Raw genomic sequence first — 27,092 nt, 5'->3', positions numbered from 1 at the left:
AATTAAAAGTCACAACAAAATAAAACTAAACTATAACAAAACCCCCAAAAGTATTATGACCTTGATCTCAAGTTGCAGTGTTTTCCCAAACCCAGTGTGCCTGATGAACTAACCTTTCTGTTTTTTTGGCGATTGGCAGAAAAAGCCCGTTTCCTGCATCAGAAACCTGTTTCCTTTCTTTCATTCATGAACACCGTTTGAGCTTTGAGAACACAAAATGACCCCAATTTCCTTTTAGTTTCCCCTTCTTCAGTACTGATTTTTTTTTCTGTTCAGGCTGCAGGAATAACGGCTTCAAAAGACATCTCCCAGAGAAAGATCATTTGTTCTGGCTTAATGGGCGAAATGACTGTGATAGTTGGGAGTACTTGGCAACATTTACCTTGTCAAAGCTCATTGAGCCTCTGCTTTTGTTGATTCCTGAGCACCACAATCATTCCATACTACTATAATTCTTTTTTTCAGAGCAGCGGGAACAATGGCAGCCCAAAGTAGGAGCGGGACCAGTATCGAGGATTCAGTCATGAAAGAGCCCAGTTGGAATGAAAGTTGAATGCTGATTGAGGACTTTACAAATTCTCTCTTCTTGTCCATTCAGAGGCTCAGTGGGTCATTTGTGGACAGTAGAAAATGAATGGTTAAGAAAAAAGGGATTTCTTTAGTTGTTTCTCTTTTTGTGCAAATCCTTGGGATTTCATTCTAAATGTGCATGTAGTTGGTTTCAACAGGATTGGTATATAAGCATAAATATTTCTATATTCAGTTGGACCAGTAGAGTAGACACTCTGAACTTTAGGAAAACTGAAGCCAATCTAAATTTTGTCTAGACCTGGAATCAGGACAGGGCAGCAAAATACCAGAAGAAGCAAAACGTATTCCACGGGTAACTTGCGTAAAATATCAGAGCAGGATTATAAATTTTAGATCAGGTTCACTAATCAAGGCAGAATGCACCACCATTTCCGTGGGCAGTATTTTTTATTTTTATTTTACATTCACAGTTTATTTTTTGTGTTCACAGCTTTCCACTCTGTCATAGGCGTTGTGAATAATTTGGCTGATCCAGGTTTTCCCTAATGATATGTTGTTTTTTTTACCTTTTACCATGATGTGCTCTTACTTGCTCTCCGTGTGTGACCAGATCTTTGCTGGCTTGCAGGGAAAAAAAAGACGTTTAATTTCACCACAGCACGGAGACGGCCCTTGTAAAAGTGTTCAATGACATCCACATAAATACAGACTGTGGGAGAACCACAGTGCTGGTTCTGTTGGACCTCAGTGCAGCTTTTGACACTGTTGACCACGACATTTTACTGAATCGACTGGAGAGTTGGGTCGGACTCTCTGGTCCAGTGCTCAACTGGTTTGAATCTTACATAAAGAACAGGGATTTCTTTGTTTCAATTGGAAACTTCTCATCAGAGAGGTCAAAGGTCACATGTGGGGTATTACAACTGAAAACCAGCGATCAGGCCCGAAACCTGGGAGTAGTGATGGACTCTGACCTGAACCTTCAGAGCCACATAAAGACAGTCACAAAGTCGGCCTTCTATCACCTGAAGAACATCTCCAGGATTAGAGGACTAATGTCTCAGCATGATCTAGAGAAGCTCATCCATGCGTTTATCTTTAGCCGTATTGATTACTACAACAGCGTCTTCACAGGTCTGACTAATAAATCAATGAAACAGCTGCAGCTGATCCAGAACGCTGCTGCTCGCGTTCTCACTAAAACCAGGAAGATAGAGCACATAACACCAGTATTAAAGTCCCGACACTGGCTCCCTGTAGCTCAAAGAATAGACTTTAAAATACTATTGTTAGTTTATAAATCACTGAACGGTTTAGCTCCACAATACATTAAAGATCTGTTATTGCTGTACCAACCGTCTAGACCCCTCAGATCTTCTGGTTCTTGTCTCCTTTACATCCCCAGAACCAGAACCAAACGAGGAGAAGCAGCATTCAGTTTCTATGCGCCACGGATTTGGAACAAACTTCCAGAAAACTGTAAAACAGCTGAAACACTGGGTGCCTTTAAATCTCAACTTAAAACCCACCTGTTTAGAGTTGCTTATGGCAATTGATGCCTTCAATGTATTTGCGAGTGACTGGGGGTCATTGCGCATATATAAAACCCTGTAAATTCTAGACTCTAACAGGTAACCAATTAATGCACAAAATCCGCGTAGGACAGCGAAAGTCCTAGCGCAAAATTTTCGCGAAACAGGCGGACGGAGCCTGGTGCTGCAAGGCTGGAGGCCTTGTCCTGTTAGGCTGCGGGGCCTGGCTAATACCCGTGTTAAGAAATGGAAGGTCTGCGTAGATCATATAACTTGAATGGACAGGAAGTCCAACAGAATGATTTTATCTTTTCTTTTTATCTTTTTTATTACTTTCTTTTTATTTTTCTTTCTCACTGTTTAAACTTATGTAAAGCACTTTGAAATGCCTTGCTGCTGAAATGTGCTATACAAATAAAATTTGATTGATTGATTGATTGATTCACTCTGGGGTTCATTCACACCAGCCCTGTTTGGTCTGCTTTAGTTGAACTCCAGTCTGTTTGCCTAGAAGGTCCGGTTGGTTTTGGGAGGTGAGAATGGGTAACGGAATTCTGATGTGAAATCCGGTCCGCCTACAAACCTCGGTCTGGGTTAGGTTGAAGTGAATGCTGGTGCGGTTCGAATGAGAATGTGAATGTTAAACATAACAGAAACCACTCCAAAAGCAGGAAGTGGATTATAGTGCAGGGCATTCTGGGTAAATACAACCAAAACAAATACAACCAAAACAAACACATGCTCCCTCTAGTACATGAATCTGGTACTAGAGGGAGAAACGGCTCGTGGTCTTTTACCAAAAACAAAAAGAAATCCTCCATCCGCTGAACTCTGATGTCATTCCATTCTTGTTTACATTTTGAGAAGAAGGAAATTGTGCTCAGTGTCTTCTTCGGAGTTTTCCATGTTTTCTTCAGTTGGTCTTGGTGCAGTGCCCCCTACAGTCGAGGGGGAGAGGGGCAGGTTAAGTTGCCTCAGTCGAGTGTGAAAGAGAACCACAGCAGCTGGAAATGGGACAAATGTTAGAACTTCGGTCAAGTCTACCAGACTATTGGGTGTGAAAACACTGGTAGAGAGCTACAGGATGCATCTCACCACATTTATTTCAAACTTAGGGGGTAACAGTGGCTATTCTTCTTCTTCTCACGAAGAAAATCTACTTTAATCAATGTATTTTATTTAATGACTAAAACAGGTGTTCTACTTTTAACAAGGTGGTCATTTTCTCACTTAAAACAGTTTTTGTCAACTCTGCTTGCAAAACAACCACATTTTAATGTGGATGCAAACATCTATTAAATATTTTACTGCATAAAATTAAAAATGTAAAAGTAGTGTGTATTGAAAAGGGTCCTGCATATTTCCAGGAATAAAGGCAGACTGTTTCTTGAATTTAAATGTCCTCTTCGTCATGTTGTGTAAAGCATCATCTCACCTTTTCACTCCTTAGTGATCAGCTGCCTGACTCATCGTGCGACTGCTTCGGTTTGCTCTGATCATATCGTTGTTTCCAGCCCCAGCAGGGAGCCGTTCTCACTGGAAAACCTTTGAAATCTCACCACTCGCTACCTGTTGAGCTCCTAATAGCTGGCAGACAGACAACCTGTGATTAGCTGGTAAACACCTGACAACCTGATATTCTGCTCAGACATAAACGGGGAAAACAGAAGTTAGCTTGTGTGGAGGGCCTGGTCTGCAGGTTGGAACTCGGTTTGACAGACCAAGCAGTTAATACAAAAAAATAAATGTGTGGAGAACAGTTTTTTTTTTTCTCTTTGCCCAAAAAGTAAAACAAATTGACAAATTATGCAAAGATTTACTAGTAAGCCCATGGAAACATCAGCTACATATTACTGTAGTCAAAAAGAAAAATAACAGAACAAACAAAAATTAAAGGGGTTCACATTTTTAAAGGTATTTCCTAAGGTTATTGGTAATATTTCCCCTAATAAAAAGCTATCATATCATTTTCACCTTGATTGAAGTTAGAAAACTAGTCAGATGCATTCCAATAAATATGTACAAAACACCATATTGTGTATTAAAGTCACATACTGGAGCTTTAGAGTAAATGCATAGTCATCTTTTTGTGGTGCAGGGCTCCAAGCCCGAGTTAAAGGTCTTAAGAGGTTTCTAAAATAAAAATGCAGAATGTATTTTTCTTATCCAGCTAATGAGACATGGCAGAACCCCTGAGACAGCATCAGATGACACTATGATGGGGCGACTTGTATGAGCTGGTTAGTGCTGAGCCAGTCAGATGACGAGAGAATGATGGAGCGACTGACACAGAAACACACGACCACCAAGCAGCATAGGAGAGAGTCTGATCCCTCTGGGTTCTGATCACTCAGTTTTCAATAGAAATGTTCATGTTGAAGTGTTAATTTTGTGCTTCTAAGAATCAATTCAATCCTAAAATACTTTATTTTGAATAAGAGAAATGAAACCATCATTTGATAGCTCTGCTAATCCACCCTAGTTGCTTTTGCCACTCCTCTTTAAATCTCTGGCCTTTTGGTTAGAAAAACACTGGAGTCTGCAACATGATCCTGGTCCATTATGGTCAGTGGAAGAGAAGGATCAAACTTCCTACATCTCACTGGATGTATGGAAAAACAACGACATCAGCTTTCTGCTCCATTGTACACTAAACATCCACCAGCTGTGCGCTACTGATTGCTAACAGCTACTGATCACTAACAGCTACTGATCGCTAACAGCTACTGATCGCTAACAGCTACTGATCGCTAACAGCTACTGATCTTAGGCAGGATTTTGTTCACCCAACCAAAGACAACATAGTCATTACATGATATCTATATATAGATGTGGGTGACGCAGGTTGCTGCAATCTATAGTAGCCACAAAGGCACAACCACTAGAAGGAAACCTTCTATCATTCTATTGGCTGAGAAGTTGCCAGGCGACTGCACCAAAAGGCAGTTCTATGTTTCGTAAGTGAGCAGAGAGTCTGAGCAAAGACTAAGTCTGAGCGCAAGGAGAAGTTTTGAGTACAAACGTTACAAGTTTTGAGAATAAATACATGAAGTCCTGCTTTCAAAATGAAAATGTAAGAAAATGTATTAAAAGTTTTGAGAGCAAAAAGACATAAAATCCTGTTTTCACACTGAAAATGTGTGCTCTTGGATTATGGCAGAAACATTCGTCCATACCTGCTGAGTAAGTTGCACAGCAGCAGTTTCAGGTTTCTCCACTGTGGCTCATAACTGCTTAAAAAAAGAAAGCTGTGGATAAAACAGGAAAGATCATGTCACCAGTTTGGCAGTATTTCAGATAGTTAAAAAAACCTGATCAATAATTATTGATCTTGACAATTATCAATAGACTGATATGAAACGCTTATATCGTGATACATTTTTAAGGCATTTCATCCAGCCCAGTAAAGAGCAATTAGGGGTAAGAATAGATTTTTGAAAGATTTATGAGAGAAATTATTTCAATAGACAAATGTAATTAATTGCTACAGTTAATTATCTACTTTCTGGAGGATAATAACGTGAAAATAGTTAAATAGCTTCTGAAGGCAGAAAACTGTCTGCTGAAGAGAACATAAGACAGGAAATGGCATTCGCTGGTGAGTAGTTTAAGGGTTTAAGTGATCAGAACAAAAGCATGGAATATTTGTACGGCCCATATGGCTAGCATATTTCACCCAGTATGTTGTCGCATCTTGGAGGCGATGGTGTAGAAACACAGCAAATGATTGTGTTGTTCCCGTTAGTCTCCAGATTCTAGAACGTCATCGGGGGAGTTCATTAGCTCCGACTGTCGGCTCGTGTTCTCCACGGGATGTTTAGTGTCCATCAGCGTCTCATTGACGACCAGCTGCTGCTGCGGCTGCTTTCCAGACTTCCCGTTTGGATGTTGTGGGAAATCTGTCGCTTTGTTAATGGCAAAGATCGGAGTTACATCTTCGACGAGCTAAACGAGGCCGAACTCCAGGCGAACCAATCACTCCTCGCAGCCAGATAACAAAAGGAACAAACAAGAGGATTACACTAAAGCCCTCTGCTCCCCAATCACCTCCACCGCTTTGTATCTGTGTGATATCAGGCGAGGTGGTTCCCTCTCCAAGTTACAGTATCAGATGGAAAAAAAAAAAGAAGAAGAAATTACTGTTGGTGACTGTGGGATTCAGAGCCCAAATTGAAAATGCGGAACAAATTCTGGAGATGCCCCAGAGCGGAGGGGAGCAGAGGTCGCTCTCCTCAGACGCATGGCGTCCCTTCAGAGCCAACCAGCAGCAGACTTTTCATGGCGTCGAAGGCAGCGGGACGTGGAAAATATCAGATAAAAAAAAATGTGATTAAAATGCGGCAGGTTTTTTTTTGCCTGGCCTTTTCAAAGGAGCGATGGTGTTGTCACCGTGTGGAATATGGAGCCAGAGTCCTACAAAGCGTTACCGATGGCAGTGGACGGGTTCTAAGGAAAACTGACAGCCTCTACCACAAACATAAAAGCCACCCGCTATCTCTCCCATTTTTTTCTTCCTCTCTCTGCTTTTCCACACTTCTTTTTGCTCTTTGAGCTGCTCTTCATTACCCCCTCCACCAGCACCTCCAGTGTAAGTGTGATAAAAGCAGCCAGACCTGTAACTCAGGCTTCCACCCTACGGTCTCATATGAATTCAGGGTGCCCAGGCCATCCCCTAATCTCTTAATGCATGTTCCCTCAACCTTGGTGGGATCGTGGGAGAAATAGATGGAGCCTTATCAGCTTTTATAGATTTATGGAGAATGTCTGTACACTGGGCATGTACGTTTTTTTTTTTTATTTGGTTTCACATCAGTGTGTATCTACTAATACAATATTCACTTTTGTTCATGTGTTTATCCTCCAGGGTGTTGAGTAAGGTTATCAGAGATAGTGATATCTTTATGGTTTCATATCATTCTCTAATTATTATATCAATCATTTTGACCTGAAGCTAGAACAGATTTATTTTTTTAATTTTTGTTTTCTGTAACCTTGAGGAATTCTCTTTTCCATCCTTCTTCGCTTCAGCTACTGTAAATCTCGTGTGAGGCTTTGTTTTTTCATTTGTGATGCATGTATAATGTTTCATAAACACCAGAAAGGTACATGAAGCTATCTTTTCCATCATGGAGACACAACAGAGTTAAGCCCCAATTCTGTAGGACGAGTTTAGCCTGGTAACAACCAGCCCCTTGTTCTACACTTCACTTCATTCAGACGGTCTATTGACAGTTTCCTTCTCTGAAAAAGACTTTGTGTGCAACTTCCTTCTTCACGAAATGTGAACAAGAAAATGAAGTGGCATCGATTTAGTGGCTGTTTTGTCTTTGGTAAAAGACCACAAGCCATTTCTCCAGCTAGTGCTAGAAAAATAAACGGCTGTTTATTTCTGCGTTAATTAATAGTTGTCGTCACGAAAGAAATTAAGTCTGAAATTATGACTGAAAAAGGATTATTAGTGCTACATCAGTAACAGTGGTCAAGTTTAACGAGACATTACCAACATGTCAGCCAGATTGGAGCAGATTGTTTTTGTTTTCTCTTTAGCATTTTAAGCTATCACAACGTCAAGCAGTTTTGCTTTTCTAATCCTTTTTCTTATAGAAGTCTTGTCGTTTACATCCAAGATATCTTTTTTAAAGGGGCAGTATGTGAAATCCACTTTTTTGAGCTTGACATCATAGTATAATCTTATTCGCTCATTAAAAACATACCTGGAGTGTTGCCTTGATTCTTGAGTCCTTAAATCTCCATGGCAACCATTCATCTGTGCAAAACGCCTGGGTGGGCGAACCCCGCCTTTGAAATGCAGCTCCTTCTTAGACCTTCTTGCAGCTTCTGCCTCACAGAGCAGGCCTCCCTCATCATTCTGTCACTCGGCTCCTTCAGACTAGCCAGCAGGAGTTGGCAAACACCTGGTAGAACTGAACAGCTGAGCTCATTGTAGGAGCTGCTTCTCAGTTCAACACTGTTAAAAACGTTCTTAAAGGGTTAATAGAGGAGCCATGATATGATGACTTCCTGAAGTTTCAGAAAGAGCAGGAGTTTTTAAAGAGACAGAGGCGCAATTTCAAGATGGTAAATCATGAAGTCAAATTTATCTTAAGTCATATTTTATATAAATATATAGCATTTTTATAACAATGGAAACAATGAAGGCAACAGAGCCTCTTGACTGTGCTATAAAATGGCTCTATGTGGCAGGAAAACATGTAATACTGCCCCTTTAAGATGACAGGATATGAAATGGTCTCTCTTTTGGCTCCAAATCCCAATATGATTGGATGAATAATTTGTCTAGCTGCATTTACTCTTCATATATTTGATGGTCTGGGTATTATAACAGCAATACAGAAAACTCTAACCTCAGAAAAATTAACTCAGAAACTTCATAAAAAAATACTGGATGGGCATTTCCCCCCCAAACACAGAACTACTCTAGCAAGCAGCACTTGGACTCAAAACCATGAAACAATCTTGTATGACTGAATAACTTTCTTACCTTGACAATTTGTCAATGCTGTTTACGAAAACAAACCCCTGCCACTGGTGAGGAAGTCAGGAAGTGTTTATCTGGCTCATCAGATTGTGGCGATTAAGTCATGAAGGTGGGAGATGTTGTTCACTCGCTCCACCACTAGGTGGACCTGCACACAGATCGTCTCTTTCACCAGTGTGCATCGGATTTACCAGACAGTTCATTAAAGATGTTTGCATATGCTAAGAATAGTTGTGCATTGTGAATGTATTGTGAATGCTTTCTCCCCACTCCCACTCATCTCCATGCAGTGTTTTTCACAGGGACAGTTGGAGACTTGCCCTCCAATACTAAGTCGCTTCTGCTCTCGCAGCTGAAGAAAAAGTAATTTAAGCACACCGCCCCCCAGGAGCCCTGGCACATCAAAGCAGCTGCAGAGGCCTATAAGCCAATAGACTGCTCCGCTTTTACTCCTGCAAAGCTTGTGAGGCAGAGAAAAAATGTCAGTGTTGTCCAAGAGTACAGAAAGATCTCAAAGGACAGTAGCTGCTTGTTATCACAGGATATTTCAGGCAGGTTGACATCACATCCGTGCTTTGGGGAGCAGTAGGGATGGCTCAGCTGAGGGAGGTAGCACATAGTGGTCAGAGAGGCTGGGTGAAATGCATTTTTTTTCTCTTGATATCCAGAATGTCTATGAACTTCACTTTATCACTTTACCTTTTGACCAACTTGATTTTTTTTTTCTATTTCCCTAAAGGTGTGGGCTGATAGAAGAAAATGCCTGAATTTCTAATATCCACTATCACTTTGTTGTATTACAGACCCTTCCATAATTATTCACATGATGTGGTTTTTAATGTGTTAGCAACAATGTACTGCAAAACTGTGAAGTCAGATTTTCAAGTCATGCCACAAATACTCAGATTTCAAACATAGCTGTGCTTCTAAACCATGCCACCGTACTACAGGTTGAAGATTTACTGTTGTTTCTTCCTGGAAGGTGAATCTCAGCTTCTCTCTTATTTTTTCTGGTGTTTTCATACCTCATAGTCTGTTAGACTCAGTTCGACTGGAGACCAAAATTGCAACATTTCCATTTCCAGCTGCTGTGGTTGTATTTTACACAAACCAAAACAAACCATTTGAAAAACCTGTTCCCCTCCAACCCCCCCAACTGTGGGGGCGCTGCACCAAGAAAACCTCTGAAAAAGACACTGAGCGCAACTTCCCTCTTTGCAAATATAAACAACGATGGAGTAGTGTCAGCTTTTAGGAGGACTTCTAGTTTGTCTTTGGCAAAAGATCACGAGCCATTTCTTCCATGAGTGCGAGTACATTTGCTTTGGTTGTATTTCCCCAGAATGCCTTGTGCTGGCAAGCCATTCTGGGGAATGTGGAGACTGCTTTTGGCTTTTGGCATTCTAATATTAATTTGAACCACACCAAAGTTCACTTCCCTCAAACCCAGACTGAGTTTTTTTAGGTGGACCAGAGTTCACTTTTTTGGTTCACATCAGAGTTCCATTCAAACCTCCTCAAACACTCAGTCTTTCTAGGCAAATGAACTGGAGTTGGATTAAAGCAGACTGAAGTCTTAGTCTGTTATTTAGCACCGTCCATCTTTCCATCAACTAACCAGCATGTCTGCCCTTTCTGATAAACACTCATTGACAGAAGTACTACTACTAGCATGATTGAGTTTCTTTCCAATTTAGTCCTTAACAGCCCGTCTCAAACCTTAAAGTGTGAAAAGATTATGGTTTGCTTTTAACACCCCATCTTCTGATTAACAATGTAAAATCATTACTTTCAGTCCAGGAACTGTCACGACAGGTTTAGTGGATCCACAGCACTGACAGCCACTTCTGCTTTGTGTAATAAAAATGATTATGATGAGAAAACATTTACAGAATTTGAACGAGATGTTGAACGTTGACAAAAACCAACAAAGGAGTGGAGACTGACAAAGTACGTGGAAACAGTCATAGAACAGCAGAATCTGCCGCTTTCTGGAGAAGAACCAGAAACTTACAAAGTAGGAGAATCAGGTGAGTGGCGTGAATGTGATGACCCAACAGGGGGGCTGTGTGAGCTGTTACTGGTGAGGGTAAGTAACAGGGAAGCAGGTTGAGCGAAGTTAACAGAACTGGGACTGAAGAAATAAACCAAAAGAGAAAACGTCAGACAGTGATCCAAGAAATAAAACTCAAATAAACAAAAAGAAGAACACAAGAGTAAATCTAAGGGACTAAACTCAAAGGAATAAACTGATCTGGCAACACCTAAAAACAATAAACACAGAGAAATGAACAGAATATTGCCAGATCTTTATTTGAACCTTAATAACCCATAAGAGAAAATGAAATTCAAACAAACAGAAAATCCAAACACTCAGGAGTGTTGAGTCATTTCCTTGAGAGAAATGACTTGACACATCACCTGCTAATAGATTTTTTTTTAAGATATTTTTTAACTATTGCTTTGACTAGAAAACAGCAAACACATATTTTGTGTTAAAACAAGGCAACTTGTCAGAAATAAGGGATGAAAGTCAACAAAACAGAGGAAGGTGAGAAAGGATAAGGGGAAGGAGGCGAGCTGAAGGAGGACTGTACCTCTTACAGTGGTGCAGGGAAGGCTGCTAGACTGGGACCTCAGTGTTTGTGTGTTTATGAGGCGGGGTGTGTGTGTGCTGATATTCGTTCTGCATGTCAGAATGTAAGCATTATCACCATCTCTCTGGTTTAAGCATTCCCTCGGCTGCCATTAGGCCCTAATAACTGTGTCAGGATGATTAATGGCCGGAGACCAGACTGTGATTGCACTCTCCCTCAACTGGGGTCCTCAGGCAACTACACTACCCATGATACCTGCTGCCTGGACCGGCTGTGTCTCTCAGCAGGCCGACACCGGCTGGTGTTAGGTTTTATTTGCAGTTAGCGTGAAAATTGGATGATCTGATGACAATCTAAGAGTGCCTTGATGAGGTCAGATTAGCTGAAGGTTCTGGAAGCAGGTCGGTCGCTCATCAGCTGGAGCCGCTTTACCGTGTTAATGAGAGAATCTTCATCAGTGTGGATGGAGTGTCAGCATGGAGTAGCATGAGATGAAGTGGTGCTCTTATTGGGTCACTAGCTGCACTTCCATTGACCATAAAATTACGCAAATTGAAATTATGAAAATAAATTCTAGTTTCAAAAACTGTGAAGAAGACAGGATGTGGAGGATGATTGTTGATTTGTTTTTGGGGGTGTTTTTTGGTCAGTGTCCAGCTGGCTCCAGCAGAGCTGTCTTAGCATCACAGTTCATAAAAAAGTTGTGCGTCATTCCAACATGTTGAATCCGTAACTCTTCTGTAAAATTACCAACTACAATTAACCCAATACAGAGCACACATAGCCGCTCTCAAGTAGGCGGGGCTTATTGCTCCAATGCCTGAATAAAATGCTGAGGTCTCCTCTGATTGGCTGATAGATGACTAGCGCTAGCACCATGATGAATTATGAATATATCTCATATAAGGGTTTACATCTGTCACTGCCATGACTTTAATGACATGCTGTTAGATAACTAACACAACTCAAAATTTGATTTGTGTTAGATCAACATGTCGTCTTTAGACTCTTCTGCTAGTTGTTGAATACAGACAGATTCTATAAAATATAAATGTTTCCCATCAATATTGGAGATCATTTAAACTTCCACATGTGGCACTTTCTCATGTAAAAAGAGCAACTCTTTGGAGGTTTGAGTTTTTACATAAGCAACACTTTGGCAGATAAAAACTTCCCAACTCAGCTCCAGCTTAGCATTAGTTTGAAAGCACCAACTTATTTCTCCTCTATCTTACGCCAGGTGCCCTTCTTGTCCAGGGTGAGTCTGCTGTGCTGCAGAAATAGAAAAAGCCGCTGATACATCTGCAAAACCTCGTTCTGAGATGAAAGTCCAATCTGACACCTGGTGCAGTTCTGAGGACAGAAAGTGATAGAGGCAAAGGTGGAAGAGAGCAGGTAGCAGCGCGGAGACACCAAATTCAAACAAATAGCCTGACAGCAACTAACAGATATTCTGAGAAGCATCCTTGAACCTGTCAGCGCTGGCACTTGGGCTCTGTACCGGGGGTTTAAAAATAGGAAGATGGCAGGCAATCTTCGGCGGCTGAAAACTAACATGACATTTCTATCCTAGGAGTGTTCCAGTTGAAGCCCGACCAGTTAGATCCTGTTACTTTCTATATTTTGGCTTGTTTAGCTCTGTCTCACAGGTGAAAATGCTCTGATATCTGTTATATGTGAAATATGCATAGCTAAAGCTGCTTGGCAAGGTCATATCTTTTTTTTATTTTTTATTAGTGTTGTAAACTTTCAAATCTCCTTTTACAGGCTCATGCTGCAGTAAGTAGAAGATGTCAGTGGTAATCACTTCCTGTTTTTCCCTCCAGGGTCCTTCATGATGGTCAATTCCTCTCAGCATTTGTGGGGCCAGCGAGCACAGCTGTACCTGCTCCCCCTGAGTGAGAACGACACTCACTGCATACAGTTCAGCTACTTCCTGTACAGCCGTGACGGCCACAGCCCGGGGGCCCTGCAGGTCTTCATCCGGGTCAACGGCGGCCCCAAAGGCAGCGCCGTGTGGAATATCTCTGGCTCCCAGGGGCGACAGTGGCACCAGGTGGAGCTGGCCGTCAGCACCTTCTGGCCCAGCGATTACCAGGTTAGACAAATACATGGAAAACCCAACCCAAAGGTAAACCAGGTTGGGCTTTGTTAATGTCTGAAGATTGGGTCAGGATTTTTTTTATACTGTGGTGAAAGGTTACCTGGAAGTCAGTCATCTAGCGTCTAGTATCTTTAGAAGTTTGTTTTCTAGTTGTCAGAATGTTAACAGTTTAGTAGCAAAACACTGCATCCCTTTTTTCTTTCAGTTTTCATTTATACATTTAAGATTTAGCGCGTTATGTTTACAATTTGACAGCTAAAACCAATGAGCAAACAGCTGACCGTAGACATGTTGTAACGTGTCTGTAGTCAAAGGTTCAGTTTAAAGTGGTTTGTGGATTATGACTGTGAATGCTCAGTTGGAGATGAACTCCCTCTGTAGGGTGTCTGGCTTCTGCCTGCAGCAGATGAACTCTGTAAAAAGGTTTAGGTGGTTTGAGCATCAGATCAAAATGTCTTCTGGATGATTCAGTTTGGAGGTTTTTCAGGTTTACTTGACAGAGAACCAGTGGCAGAGCCAGACCATGTACCTGGACTGGATAAACTGTAGCTCCCCCCCTGACGAGTTGTAGAATGTTCCTATGGAAATAATGTCTACTTATCCCTGCTACTGTACACCTGCAGCCAGACTTTGGAAAAACTGAAAAGGCTGATGGATGGGATACCAGCTCTGCTCAGTCACTCTCTAAGCTCAACCACTTTCAAACCATAAAGACCCGTCTGCCTCCAAATTTCAGTAAAACACACCTGTTGTTTTGGCATGTTTTCATCTTTACTAATCCATATGTAGTGTGTGGATTCAGGTCTTCAGATTGTGTGGGTACTGGGGCCATCATGCCATTTTCTTTCACACAGCACCCAGTATTTGCCTCTTTTCTGCCAATGCATTTATGTAACTCTGCCAGCAAAACCTGCTGGTAATTATAGATTTTTCTCTCAAATCCAAGCAAACAGCCCACTTGCCAGCAGATATGGACCATATTTTGTCCACAGATAATAAAAAAATGCTTCAGTGTGATGCTCAAAAAAGAAGCAAAAGCCTCTAATTATGTTATTACATTTAGAAAAACCGGGAAAAAGTATTTGCCTCCCTTGTCACATTTAAATATTTCAGATCATGAAATTAATTTTAACAAAGATAATATGAGTACATACAAATCAGCTGTTTTCAAATGAGGGAAAAGCTATCCAAATCAACCCCATATGAAAATATAATTACTCTTTGTTTTTTTCTGCTGGAGCCACTCAGAGGTCGACTTGCTGGTGTCCATTGAATAATTTTTCATTATGAATTTATGGATGAACATGTTTTAAAAAGTTCCACTCCTCTCTCAACAGCTCACAAAATGCTTTCCTTACACTCGTATCAACGTGCTTTTTAACAAATATCCCCGTTTGTGTCGTTTTTGATCAGCAGTAACATTTTCTTCCTTCTCTGAAGCCTGCTGTGCTGTGGATGTTGTTGGCTCTTTCCTGATTTCCTGTCTACAAGAAAGTCAGTCAGAGTGATTTTGATTTGTAAGGCGGTGCTCTACACATGGCCGAGAAGTAAATATATTTATTTGATATTTACAAAAAATGTAAGGAAAATCTTTCCATCTGTCTTTCCTTTCTGTTTCTTTTTATTTCTGTCTCTTTCACTCTGTCTTTTCTTTCCTCCTTTGTTTCCTTCTTTCTTTCTTTGTTTCTTTCCTTCTGTTTTTTTAATTCTTTCAGTTCTCTATCTTCCTTTAAGATAAAAATCAAACAGGATTGATCAGAAAATGATTGCTTTAAAATTATTAGGGATCATTATGAAACACTGAAAACATAAGAAACATCAGAAAACATCTGAAATTATTGCCAAATAAAAAGACAGTCGTTTACTTAGCATTTTAAGTGACCAGATAGCATGCCTTGACCAATCAAAATGCTTGAAAAATGCGTAACAGCAGCCAGCCAAATCAGTGACAACCTTTTATATTTAATTGAGAAAAATCCACATTTTATGGTTTTCATTACATCTCCAGGGCTAGTGGAGAGGCGTTAGTCCGATGATTTCCATGTGTTTTCACTGGAGCTGCCACATGTTTACCAAGCTACTTTAGACTCAGTTTAATCCTTCATGGTGGTTTACGGTGTAGTTTAGTTTCTATTCTCCCACTCAACATGCATGTTTAAGTAGAGCAGATTTGCTGCTGTGTTGTACAACAAGCCGTTTCAATCGCGGTGTAATTTCTGGGTTGCATGTTTAGCTTGTGCCGTTATTTACTGGTCCATTTACCTGAGTGCTGCACTGTGATCAATAGCTCAGTTTGATGCCTCCATCGGTGCTGATGCATAATTAGTGGTATTGTGGAGCTTGTAAGATTCTCACGGCTGCATAGAGCCTTTCCTCACCTCATTACAGCTGATAGTTTATTTTTTAATGCGGTCCGTCTTCTTAGTGATTCCCCCCTCTCGCTCTACCCCCCTGCCCTCTCCCTGAAATTGTTGGTAATGAGGAGGCAGTGGCTGTAGGAGCATGAGTTTTGCCCAAGAGTCAATTGACCTCAATTCCATTTGACCCAGTGTGTTCAAGGTGGAGATTGAGTGGTGGTGGGTGTTTGCTTCCATAACCTTGGTGCACTCTGAGGCCCACCTCAATAAATCAAGAGCTAGTTAATGGATTACAGGCCTGAAGAGATCAATGAGGACAGCCTGCGCCGCACCGTCCTCAGCTCTCCTGTCCTCATTGCTGGCACCAACAGCCAAGCTGATAATTAAAGTAATGATTTATTTTCCCTTTAGTGTGGATGTTGGAAAGTTTGGCAAAGCCAGAGGACTAGGGACAGGAGATCTCAGTGGAGTGAGCTGATTCGTACAGTCTGGTTTAGATTAGGGTCTACTGTTGATGGAAGTTCTCCCAGCAGGCAAAGAGACAGACTTCCTTAAGTTTCCTGTGAAGCTGAATCGTCTGCAGCAGATATTGAAGCAGGAGCATCCACATGGATCAGGAACAAAGATTGTCTGCTTCATCAAAAGAGACAGGAATGAGTTTCTTATTACAGACGCAGCTTTTCTGGATGGTTGGTGAAGTATTGATGTGATTGAGACGGGACCATTCTAGTCTCAATCACCATGTTTCACTCAATATGTTCCACTGATTTCATCCAGATCTAGTTTGGGATCTTTCTCCTGTTGGAACAGCCAATTCCACCCACGTTTCAGCCAGAAGTTGTTGATTAATGATGACATTGATGAGATCCGAGGATTTTCTAATCACTGCACCAACTTTGAGCAACGCATAAATACCAGTAAAGTGACACGGACCCTGAAGATGTAGCTACTACCACCATGTTGGACACTTAGTGCAATATTCTTAAGTTTGAAATCAGAACCTTGACCTTTCCAAACACACTTCCTGACGTTGTAGCACAAGAGTTCAGTCTACATCTAATCTGAACCTAAAACTTTATTTTTCCCCAAATGGGATTTGTCTTGGGTTGTTTGAGGAGCTGCAAATTTTGACTGAGCTTGAAAGTGTTTTATTTAAGAAATCACTTTTTTTCCTGGTCTTCTTCCTCTATGTCCACTTTTTCTTAATTCAGTTGAGTTTGGCTTGTTTATACCACCTCAATTCATGACATGTCATCTAAAGGCACCTTACAACAGAAAGGTCAATTCAGGAATACCTTCATAATGGTGAATATAACATAAACTGGAACTAGATTAAATGCTTTTTTAAATGAAGGAATAATCAACAAACTTACAACAAATAAAATTGCATAATCAAATCATTCCAATGAAAGGTTATTTTCAAGACATTTTAGTCTTCCAAAACACCAAACATTACAACCATGTACAACTAACATGAGGTGATCACCATGTGGATCTGCTGAGGTGTTGCCTCCAAAGCCTTCAGCCAGACAGGCTTGGTGTCTCTTGTCTTCCTGATGACGATAACCTGAAGATCTCCAAGGAGGCTTAGAAGAGGTTACTACCTCGACGGAAACTTTCAAAAGTGAGTCTATAACTCAACCTTAAGGTTGTTTCTGGTTTAGGAGTAGATTAACAAAAGGACTCCAACTACATTCAGCGGCCTGTGAATCTTTACCAAACTCTTCTATGGTTCTGGTTGTGGTTCGTTCTGCCTCCACAGAACCAGAACCAGAACATGTAGAAGCAACATTCAGCTTCTATCCACCACAAATCTGGAACAAACTTCTAGGAAACGGCAAAACAACTTTAAATCTAGACTAAAAACCCACCTGGTTAGAGCTGCTGTTGAACCATAACAAATTACCAAAACTTTACTGACCAACATTTTTTATGTGTATTGGTGATGGCACTTGATAAAATGTATGTTTATGACTGGTTTCTCAATTGGTGACTGTTTCTATGATTTTTACTTCACCATTCTTCCAGGTCTGCAGTTGTCGGTGTTGCTGGTGTACCTTTCCTGACCAAACCTTTTCTCTCAACGTTCCATATAAATGCTGCAGCCCTTTGTGACCAGATTCTAATCAAGTGACACCAACCCAACAAAAACAGCCCTTTTAATATCATCTTCCTTTCTGTGGCTCGGTGGTAGGGTAGTTGCCTTGCGATCTGAAGGTTGTAGGTTTGATTCCAGCTTCTTCTTGTCACGTCGATGTGTGCAGGGCAAGGTCCCTAATCCCAACCTGCCTACCAATCAGAGTATTGGTGTAAAATTGTGTCTGTAGTGTGAAGTACTTTCAGTGGTCAGTATGACTGGGAAAAAGTATTCTCTTCTTTTGTCCCTGCCGACACCGAGCTCAGAGCTCGGCAAAAGCCCCCCAGGGCCGGCTCCACTCCTCTCACCGCGCCGCATAGCCGATAAAGATCTGTGTCAGGTGCTGCCAGCCGACACATCGGCCCAAGAGCTGCAGCCCCTCCCAGGCAAAGGACGCTTCAAAGGGGCTTTAGGGGAGAATGTGTGTGTGTGTGTGTGTGTGTGTGTGTGAGAGAGAGAGAGAGGGAGAATGTGCTTAAAGTGGATGAGATAAAAAATAAAAAAAAATTCTGCCAGTAATCATGGAGCGCCTCAGGAGGGGCACGGGCTGCACAGATATGATGGACTGTGATCAGAGGTGTTCTTGGCCTTGAGCATTACTTCTGAGAAACTTCTAGTCAATACTTCTAGCTTCCACATCACTGTTGTTAAAACTATGGGCGCCTTTTTAGCTATTAATTAGAATATTTCCAAGTCTATCCAAGCATTTAACCGTAGAGGGGATGAAAGACCTCTTACTTATATTGATCCGTTGAGCGGCAGTAAAAGCAAAGTGCAACTGCAGCAAAGCAAAGCAAAGCAAAGCAAATGTCCCATCAGTCATTTAGGTGTCACTCCTCTGAGTTCTGGGATTGGGTGTTGCCCTCCAATCGAGGTGGAAGAGAGGCAGTGGAAAAAAATGACTAAATGACACATAAAAACCAACACTTTATATCCAGAGTAATTGGTTTGTAGACTTGTTTCCGGTAAGTGGCAGATTCTGTTTTTAGTCTACAGTTTTGCTTCTTGTCTTAACTATTATCTGCTCAACTTTCTCTTTCAATCTCATAAGTATCCTTGTATCATGTAGACTTTTACTAGGCCATTCTAACACATGCCATGAACTAAATCACACCAGACTGCTCAGTCTGTGTGATAGTCAAAAGAGAAAAAGTGCAAATGATTCATTGGGATGTAACAGTAAAACTTTTTAAACCTGTAAATAATGCTTACTTGTCAGCTTCACAGGCTTATTCTTTTTCAAAAGATATAGCATTTTAAAATTTTTGTGCGTAATTTGCAACAATATTGTTTATTTATCTCCTCAGAAAACATGAAAAGTTCATAACATTTCGCATTCACAGCAAACCAGAGTCACTTAGGCTGTGTCTGTGTCCTGACCCACAGACACTTACAGTGGATTATTAGGGCTAGACTAATAGGTTTTTGTTTGATTTTTAATAATAAAGTCATAATTATATCAGAACTCCACACCAAACTGTGTTAAAATTAGAAAAACTGAGCATCTTGTGAAATTATACTTGGTTTGGTTTTACAAATAAAGAAAATGTTCATCTTTTAACACATCAACATGAAGTTATTATCAGCAGCAGGACTTTAAAACAATCATTTAAGTGAATGTCTCTCAGAGGAAGAACCACAGACTTATTGAGCCTTTCATATTTGAACTTGTTAACCATAAAAGCTTTTTGTCATTACAACTTTTTATTAAATGTTTTTACAACTTTATTCCAACAATAGCAAATGCCTCTTTATTCTGCCAATAGCTACTATTTTATGACTTTATTCTTGTATTTATTTATTTTTTTAAATCTCTTTGTCTGGCCATCATACTCAGTCATACTTGTTTTACTAATCTCTGCCGCCATTCTTTTTCCACTGTCACAAATGTCTCCATTTGTCCTCTATGAAGGTTCATACTGGCATGTTTAAAAAACATCCTTTCCTCCTCAGTCAGCTCTGTACTCCAGCTACCTGTGCTGGTTCTCCTGGCTTTAACAAGCAGCTGGTCAGTTAATTTGAACACTGCTGCCACCTACTGACCGGAGGCCTGTTTATCAGTCAAGTATGAATATGAATGCATACATCTGTTGCTGTAATGTGACGACATGTGAAGGAGTTGAGGGGGTGTGGATACTTTTGGCTTTCCGGTGTGTTGGTTAGGTTGGGTAAATGTTTTCCCCCTGCAGGCCGGTTGCTTCCGGAGCGCTGCATCTCATGAGCCAAGCAGGAAGCAGCAGCAGGTGGACATTATAATCCTTGCTTGTTTTTTTTTTTCCTTTCTCTTTTTCATCCGTCCTCCTAACCATCTATGCTCAGAGTGGAGCTCCTCCTCTGAGGTGGATTTGTTTCTCGTGTCACCGTGTCACTTTCTTTTGTTACCACTGATGACACAGATCCCTCTTCATGTGAGCCGGCCCCCCTGCTGCTCCCCTCGAATGAAAACTCGCTTCTCCCTTCACAGATTGTTCCTTTGCCTTGTCACATGCTCCATTTCTTGTTCTTTTCCTGGTGCCCATTTTTGTTAACAACAAAAGAAGAAGCTGAGAGAGATGACAGTAGAATGAAATCACTTTCAGCTGGATATGTTCGTTTGGACAAATCCCGACTTTTCTGTTGTTTGCAGAGAAAAAGTTTTTTTTAAGGACACTGTTGTGTGGGTAAGAGGTTGAAACTTTGCTGTAAAATATTTAAGATGCCATTACCCATGGTGTGGCATATATTAATAGTGTGACTTTTTTCCTGCCATCTCTCTTCCCTTGCTATATTTTTTCTCCTTCTGGATCTTTTCAGCCTGGTTATTGCCTTATGATTTCCAATTCTCATCTCTCCTTCTGGGATTTCTCCCATTAAGATGGATTCCACTGGTAGAATTTCACCTGGGCCAATCAGCAAATAGGACGATTCAATTGAATTCAGTTTATTTAGCACCAATTTATAACAAATGTCATCTCAAGGCACTTAACAAGTTGTGCACAATGACACAGATTTTTTGTCTGCCTGTAGTTTTATCAGTGGCAGCAGAGGAAGTGGAGGAAACCGTTCAGTCAGTGTTGGCCACGCTTCTAAATATTGAATTAACCTCAACAGCCACTACGTTCAGATCAGTCCTTCTCTCTTCGAAGTGGAGGCTAGCATCTTTTATATGTTTGCATAAAACACACACACCTTTTGAATACGAGCACATAGAAGTGAACAGTTCAACTTTCCCAGGTAGCTTCAGCATCCTGGAAATCTGACTGCAAAATTTCAGTAAATGGTAAAAATGACAAAATTTGTTAGCTTGAAATCTGTGACCTTGTTCAGCAAGTTCAAAAAACATAATTGAATGAATTGAAAAATGACCCAAACAGAATCTTAATATATCTACGCAGCACCAAGACATTCTAAATTAAACTTCTCTGCAATCATACAAACTCAAAGTACATAACAAAATGTATTTAAGGGCTTAAACAGCAGATTCTGTATATGTTCCCCTCAATATTCTGAAAAATTTTGTGCCATAATATTGCCTTGTTTATTTGTAGTACTATATTTCCCTTGTGTTTTATTGGGCAGAGTTTTACGGGCGGCCATTGTTTCTCTTTGTCAAGCAAACTGTCTAATCTGCAGTTGTGCATGCCGTGCTGGGATTGAGTTTTAGCAATTTGCATAATAGCTTAGTGTTTGCATACGCACAGGTATTGGACACTGATGCTTGTTTTTTGGCTGTGCATGTTACAAACACACACGCACACACACTCTCTCTGAGTGAGTGCAGATGCAGAGGAGCTTAGTGTCTCAGCGCAAAGCTGAGCAAATCGATGCTGGTGGGTGCGTTGATGCGTGATGAATTGAGGAGTTAATCGGTCAGACGTCCCTAATGACCCGACATATGAATGAAAAATAAAAATAAATTAGTGGAAAGAAAAGCTTAGCCTGTATCCATCCACCAAAGGCTTCAGCATTATTGATTGGCCCCCGGCACTCAGAGCCTGAAGCATGGCGAACACTGCAAATCTCCCTGCCATCTAAGCGCACGCTCACAGGCGCTGGGCTGCGGACAGATGACCGGCAGCGGTAATGTGCACACCTCATGTCAGAGGCATATACCGCTGTCATATTAGCACCTGCTAGCTCAGACAGAGCGGCTCAGTAAAATGAGAAGGCTTTCACAGGGGATGGTTTGCAATTAATCCTGGGGATCGTAGAATGACTGTGGTGCATGCTGGGAAGTCACTTTGAGTCTCTGTGTGCGCCCAGCTCACTTAGATGAGTGAGTTCATGTTTAGGCTGTGTTAAAGGATTCCTGCTGTGTTCCTCTGGGTCTAATGAAAGTACCAGCTGGAGAAGCAGGTCTAATGAAACCTGTAGTATTTATTTCTAAATCTGAATCTAAGAAATAGTTCCCAACTTTTACTCAGGTGATGTGTTCATTTACAGTACATGATGCAACCATCAGCCACACTGTCCTCTAGAGCTTTTACACAATGAATAAAAATAGTGTAAAAGCTTGTGCGATCCAGCATCTTCAGATAAATTCTAATCAAAATGTTGAAGCACCATCTTAGTCTTTTCCTAGTGTCAAAAGAGAAAATTATTAAAAACTGCGTTTGAAAACCAGTTTTTGATGAATTCATTGAGTCAAATTGGAAAAAAATGGTACTATATAAAACCCTCCAAACAGTCTGAAATGAACATCATTATGTTGAACATAGCTGTCTACCTAATAGGGCTGTAGCGATACACTAATGTCACGATACAATATAATACACGATATTCTGCTCACAATACTATATATATCATGATATTCAGCAAACTATATGATTCAATACATTTTTACAATTTTCTGAAAGGTTTTAGAGGGACAGTGATTTTGATGACATTCTGTGACAGTTCCATAAACTTTAATTGAATTAATTGAACTGATAGTGTAATACTGGTGTAATAAATGTTGTTTTCGTTATACATTTGTTATGTATTTGCTTTGTTTGAATGTTATTTGGTATTTAGTTATGCAGAAAAGGAACCTTTTTTGTCTTATTCACTTATATTACATAATGTAATTTATCTATTTCATTACATTATTTAATTGTAACTGTCATGTGTGACAGCTGTCATTTAATTCATGTGGATTTGACATAAAACTCAAAATAGGATTTAATGTATTGATACTCGCGGATGAAAAATCAATACTTTCTGAGGAAAAAAATATTGATAAATATCGCAGAATCAACAAAAATTACACAGCCCTATTACCTAATAGTTTTTACACAGCAAAACTTATCAAACAGTAAATAATGTGAGTCTTTGGTTTATGTTTAATGCAAAAATCAAAACAGTTTTCAAGTGTTACTGATATCTCGTCACTGTTTTCCCAGAAACTACAGAATCATATCAATGAAGTCGTGCGGTCATGTTCTTATAGGATCATAGGATTATTAATGAAACAGTTACTCATCATCTAACTGCCTCTAGACTGGATTCTTGTATTATGGATTGTTTGAATTCAGCCAGGCTTGTATTAGGTTACCCCTTCTCTCTTAATTTCTAACTTCCAATCAGTGTGCTTGTCAAGGTGTAAAGCTCTGTAGTCATTTAATTTCTCCATGATCTCCTCAGGTCATCTTTGAAGCGACCGTTTCCGAAGAGCGGCAGGGTTACATTGCCTTGGATGACACCGTGCTGCTCAACTATCCCTGCTGTAAGTAGCAGATTCTACAGTGTTCACAGCCTACCTACTGACCCTCACTGACCCCTCTGAAAGCATCCAGCTGACCTGTCCAGAAAACTCCACATCGTCCCAGAAGTGACTAGACCACAATGCATTCTGCTAATGGAGGAGAATACATAAGCACAGACAGCCTGTAGCTGTCAGGCTGCCGGAGGTGCAGCTTCGCAGCGGGGTGCCGTCTCTTTTGTCCTGCTGAATGCCTGACCTTTTCATCCGGTCTTCAAGCTCCCAGATGGGAACTTGTAAAACTACTGCGATGCCACAGGCGAAGGACAGCCAGTAGCTGCTCTGGCAGAGAACATTATGTAGCTGGAATTTGGTTGAACATTATACTCAGTTTTTTGCTATGTCGCCTTCATTGTTAGGGAAATGATCTTTTCACTGTCTTTATCATCATCAGTTATGTTTGTGCTATTGATCCAGACATGCAGAATGGATCACTAGGAAGGTTGGTAGGAATTTCATGCTTAAGTTCCAAAGTGGTCCAAATCTCACAAAGCTCCTTTTTTGGTCCACTGTCCCCCATCATCTGCTGACTCCAGTTTGTACAGTAATAAACCACGGTGCTTATATGGATGATACTCAGCTCTGCATTTCTGTTACCACATGGCTACAGTTCCCATGTTGTTGCAGATGACATTGGAAAGAGTCACATAAACAAGACGCAGTTAGTCAGCGCGGTGCACAGCAATGCTCACCTGTCACCATTACATCACTCATTACAGGGTGGCCCAGATCTGCCTGCTAAGCAGCATAATAGTGTTCTAAAAGCAGTAAAGGTTGTGAAACTTGTCCTATGAAAATGAATATCTGGTGTGCACTAGTTACTTTCTCATGCGCACCAGATCTCTTGCACAAGAGAAAGTTTTTTTTATTTTTTTCATTCAGTGTCTCTTTAGGAGCTCTAGAATATAAATCTACATATATAATTCTATCATATGCTGCCAACCTGAGAAATCCTTGCCTCTCTCTTCCCACCCTGTAGATATTTTTTTCTAGATTCACCACTGCCCACATTGAATGTTTTTTGTCAATTCCAGGATGTCTGGATGTCAGTTTGTGACGTTAAGCTTAAACAGATTTGGGTTATGAAGCAGGACGATGATTCAAAACTCACCAGCAAGTCAAACAATAAAAGAAGTGTAACTTTTTCAGAGTCAGGCAAGACTTAAATCCAATTGAGCAATTTGGCATGACATTTGAAGGACTGATAATGCTCAAAAACCCTCATAGATAGATGAATAGACAGACCTTTAATCTTAACTAAATACAATATAATTATGGTTACAGGTTTTTTCCCTTTTGTGTTGTTGCATTTTTAGAAATGTGGCCTAACCAAAGCCGTGCTGCTACAACACATCATCTAAAAATACCAGCATTTTGAACTGTCGCTGGTAGTGATGGTTGCCAAGATCCACTCTTTTAGTGAGAACTGGTATATTTTTATAATAAATAAATAAATGTAGAAAAATGTTAATGAATGATAATGTGGCGTATTTATGACCTCATGAAATTCAGATATCTGTTTTCTGGTGCTCATGAAAAGCAAGACTGACTGTGAAGTATAAATCACTGAATCCTTGCTAGATAAAAAAAAAAAAAATGGAGGGACCTGAAACTTTCAAAATCGGCACACTTACTGATTTATTTTTAGTTTGGAATCTAAACTCAGCCTCTGCTCCACTCTTCCCTCTTTGGAGCGAGATGCATTTGCACGGTGACTCAGTTTCCTGGGCTGAGGGACGGTGCTTCAAAAATCACATCAAGGTTGGTGCAACGTTGTGATTTTTCTTTCCTTTATTTTTGCCAGAGAGAAAAAAATAATCAAAAACAATTCCAATATTTACCTGAATATAAATGGATACAGAAGAACTTGTTAGTTGTTGCAGAGGTTCTGAGTAAGCTTCCCTCCATCTTTGTTTTCATCTTAGACAGCATCACTGAACTCCAGAAGTGCTGCGCTGATCCGAGTCTTTCCTCTCTGTCTGCACTTCAACAGACAAGGTGCCTCATTTCTCTCGGCTGGGAGACGTGGAGGTGAACGCCGGGCAGAACGCCTCGTTTCAGTGTGTCGCCACGGGCAAAGTGTCTGAGACGGAGCCGTTCGTGCTTGAGGTAAGAAGACATGGGCGACTGAGGGATTTCTTATTGTTATCTTTGATTAAAATATTGATCTTGAACAACTCTAAGAGAAAATAAATGGTGCAGATAAAAAATATCTAATTTTCTGTTTAATTCAAAAACACAACTGATGGTCCTGGTCTCTTCAAATGTTGAATCCCAGCTATTTTGCTCTAACATGGCCTCCTCCTGTCTTCCTGTGCAATTCCCCTCGATTAAAATATCTCTTCACAGACAGTCAGTCTGGGTTTTCTCCTGTTCACTTGGATTTCTCTGGTAGAATTTCAGAACAGAAGTTGTGAACAATGATGCCATTTTTCTGAATTGTAGTCTGCCTGTAGTTTTAGCAAAAGTGAATGAAGCCGTTAAGTTCATGTTGGTTAAGCTTCCAAATATTGAATTCTCATTAACAGCTGTGTTATTCGGATCGGCCTTTCTCTCTTCACAGTGGAGGATGGTTGTTTACAGCGCAGACGGTTTCCAATAAGCATTGTATACGTCATATACGTCAGCCAAACGTTAGAGATTGGGTGGAATTTTAATCTTCAACTGAGGCCACGCCTCCAGGAAGCAATTGTTTCTCAATAGTGTAGGGTCCAGTCTCTGTGGACGAAGCGAGACGCAGAACAAGAAGCTGCTCTGATTGCTAAGCAATCAGAGCAGAAGTATTCTGTTTTTGTATAAGACAAAAATAATTTGTCTTATTTTTAGAAGACAAATTATTTTTGTGCTCGAACAAAAATCAGGATTTGAATCCAGAACAAATGCAAGGTTAGCAGGTCTGTTAGTGATGGTCTTCATGGGATGACCCTGACCAAACGGTTACTTTCCATCCATGATGTTGTTTTGTTGGAGATGCTGAAGGGAAATCTGTATGGAGGTAGAACTGTGTGTCATCAAGGTGAAGCAAAGTCATACTTTCTGGTGATGTCTCAGAGTGGCAGCATATACAGTAGAATAATAATGATGGCAGGTTTTATGGATATAGTAAATGTCAGGTTTTGTAGCTGAGAGGCAACTTGGTGAACAGCTGCAACACTAAACCCAACAGACTGTTCCAGGCAGAAACAGGCCAGAACTCCAGCAACTAGGAGAAGTTAGATCTGATTTAACTTGTGTGTGTGTGTGTGTGTTCCAGCAACTAGGAGAAGTTAGAGGAAAGAAACCTAAAATGATTGAGTCAAATCAAACCGTTCAGAGACGACAACACCAAATACTGAGGCGATGTATGTAAACTTTTGATTCTATAATAAATAAATCTCTGATACATTTATTCTCTAATCATTTAGCAAATGAAAATAATGTAAGTGATTCAAACTAAACTAAAACCAGAGAAGTTAGATCTGATTTAACTTGTGTGTGTGTGTGTCGTTTTTTAATTCACTGTATGTAAACTTCTGGTTTAAAAATCCAACAACTCTGGTGAACTCCATACAACTGTGTTTCCAATTATGAAATGGCTTATTAAAATTTTGCTTAGTAAAAAAAAAAAAAAAAATCT

The 27,092-nt window shown here is 40.5% G+C and overlaps 1 protein-coding gene across 1 annotated transcript in view; it reads left to right on the top strand.

Moving 5' to 3' along the window:
* ptprua (protein tyrosine phosphatase receptor type Ua) overlaps positions 1-27,092 on the top strand; it is a gene marked incomplete at its 5' end in the record, with an annotated part of 141,407 nt that overhangs the window by 32,831 nt on the left and 81,484 nt on the right. The window contains 3 exons of the mRNA XM_007558469.2: positions 12,986-13,257; positions 23,359-23,440; positions 25,470-25,585. Coding sequence (XP_007558531.1) covers positions 12,986-13,257; positions 23,359-23,440; positions 25,470-25,585 — 470 coding nt within the window. The remainder of the gene's footprint in view (positions 1-12,985; positions 13,258-23,358; positions 23,441-25,469; positions 25,586-27,092) is intronic.

Source organism: Poecilia formosa, unplaced genomic scaffold, assembly GCF_000485575.1.
Source record: "Poecilia formosa unplaced genomic scaffold, Poecilia_formosa-5.1.2 Scaffold96, whole genome shotgun sequence".
Classification (NCBI taxonomy): domain Eukaryota; kingdom Metazoa; phylum Chordata; class Actinopteri; order Cyprinodontiformes; family Poeciliidae; genus Poecilia; species Poecilia formosa.
Note: the sequence above shows the minus strand (reverse complement) of the source record. Positions and strands in the feature narration are given on the sequence as shown.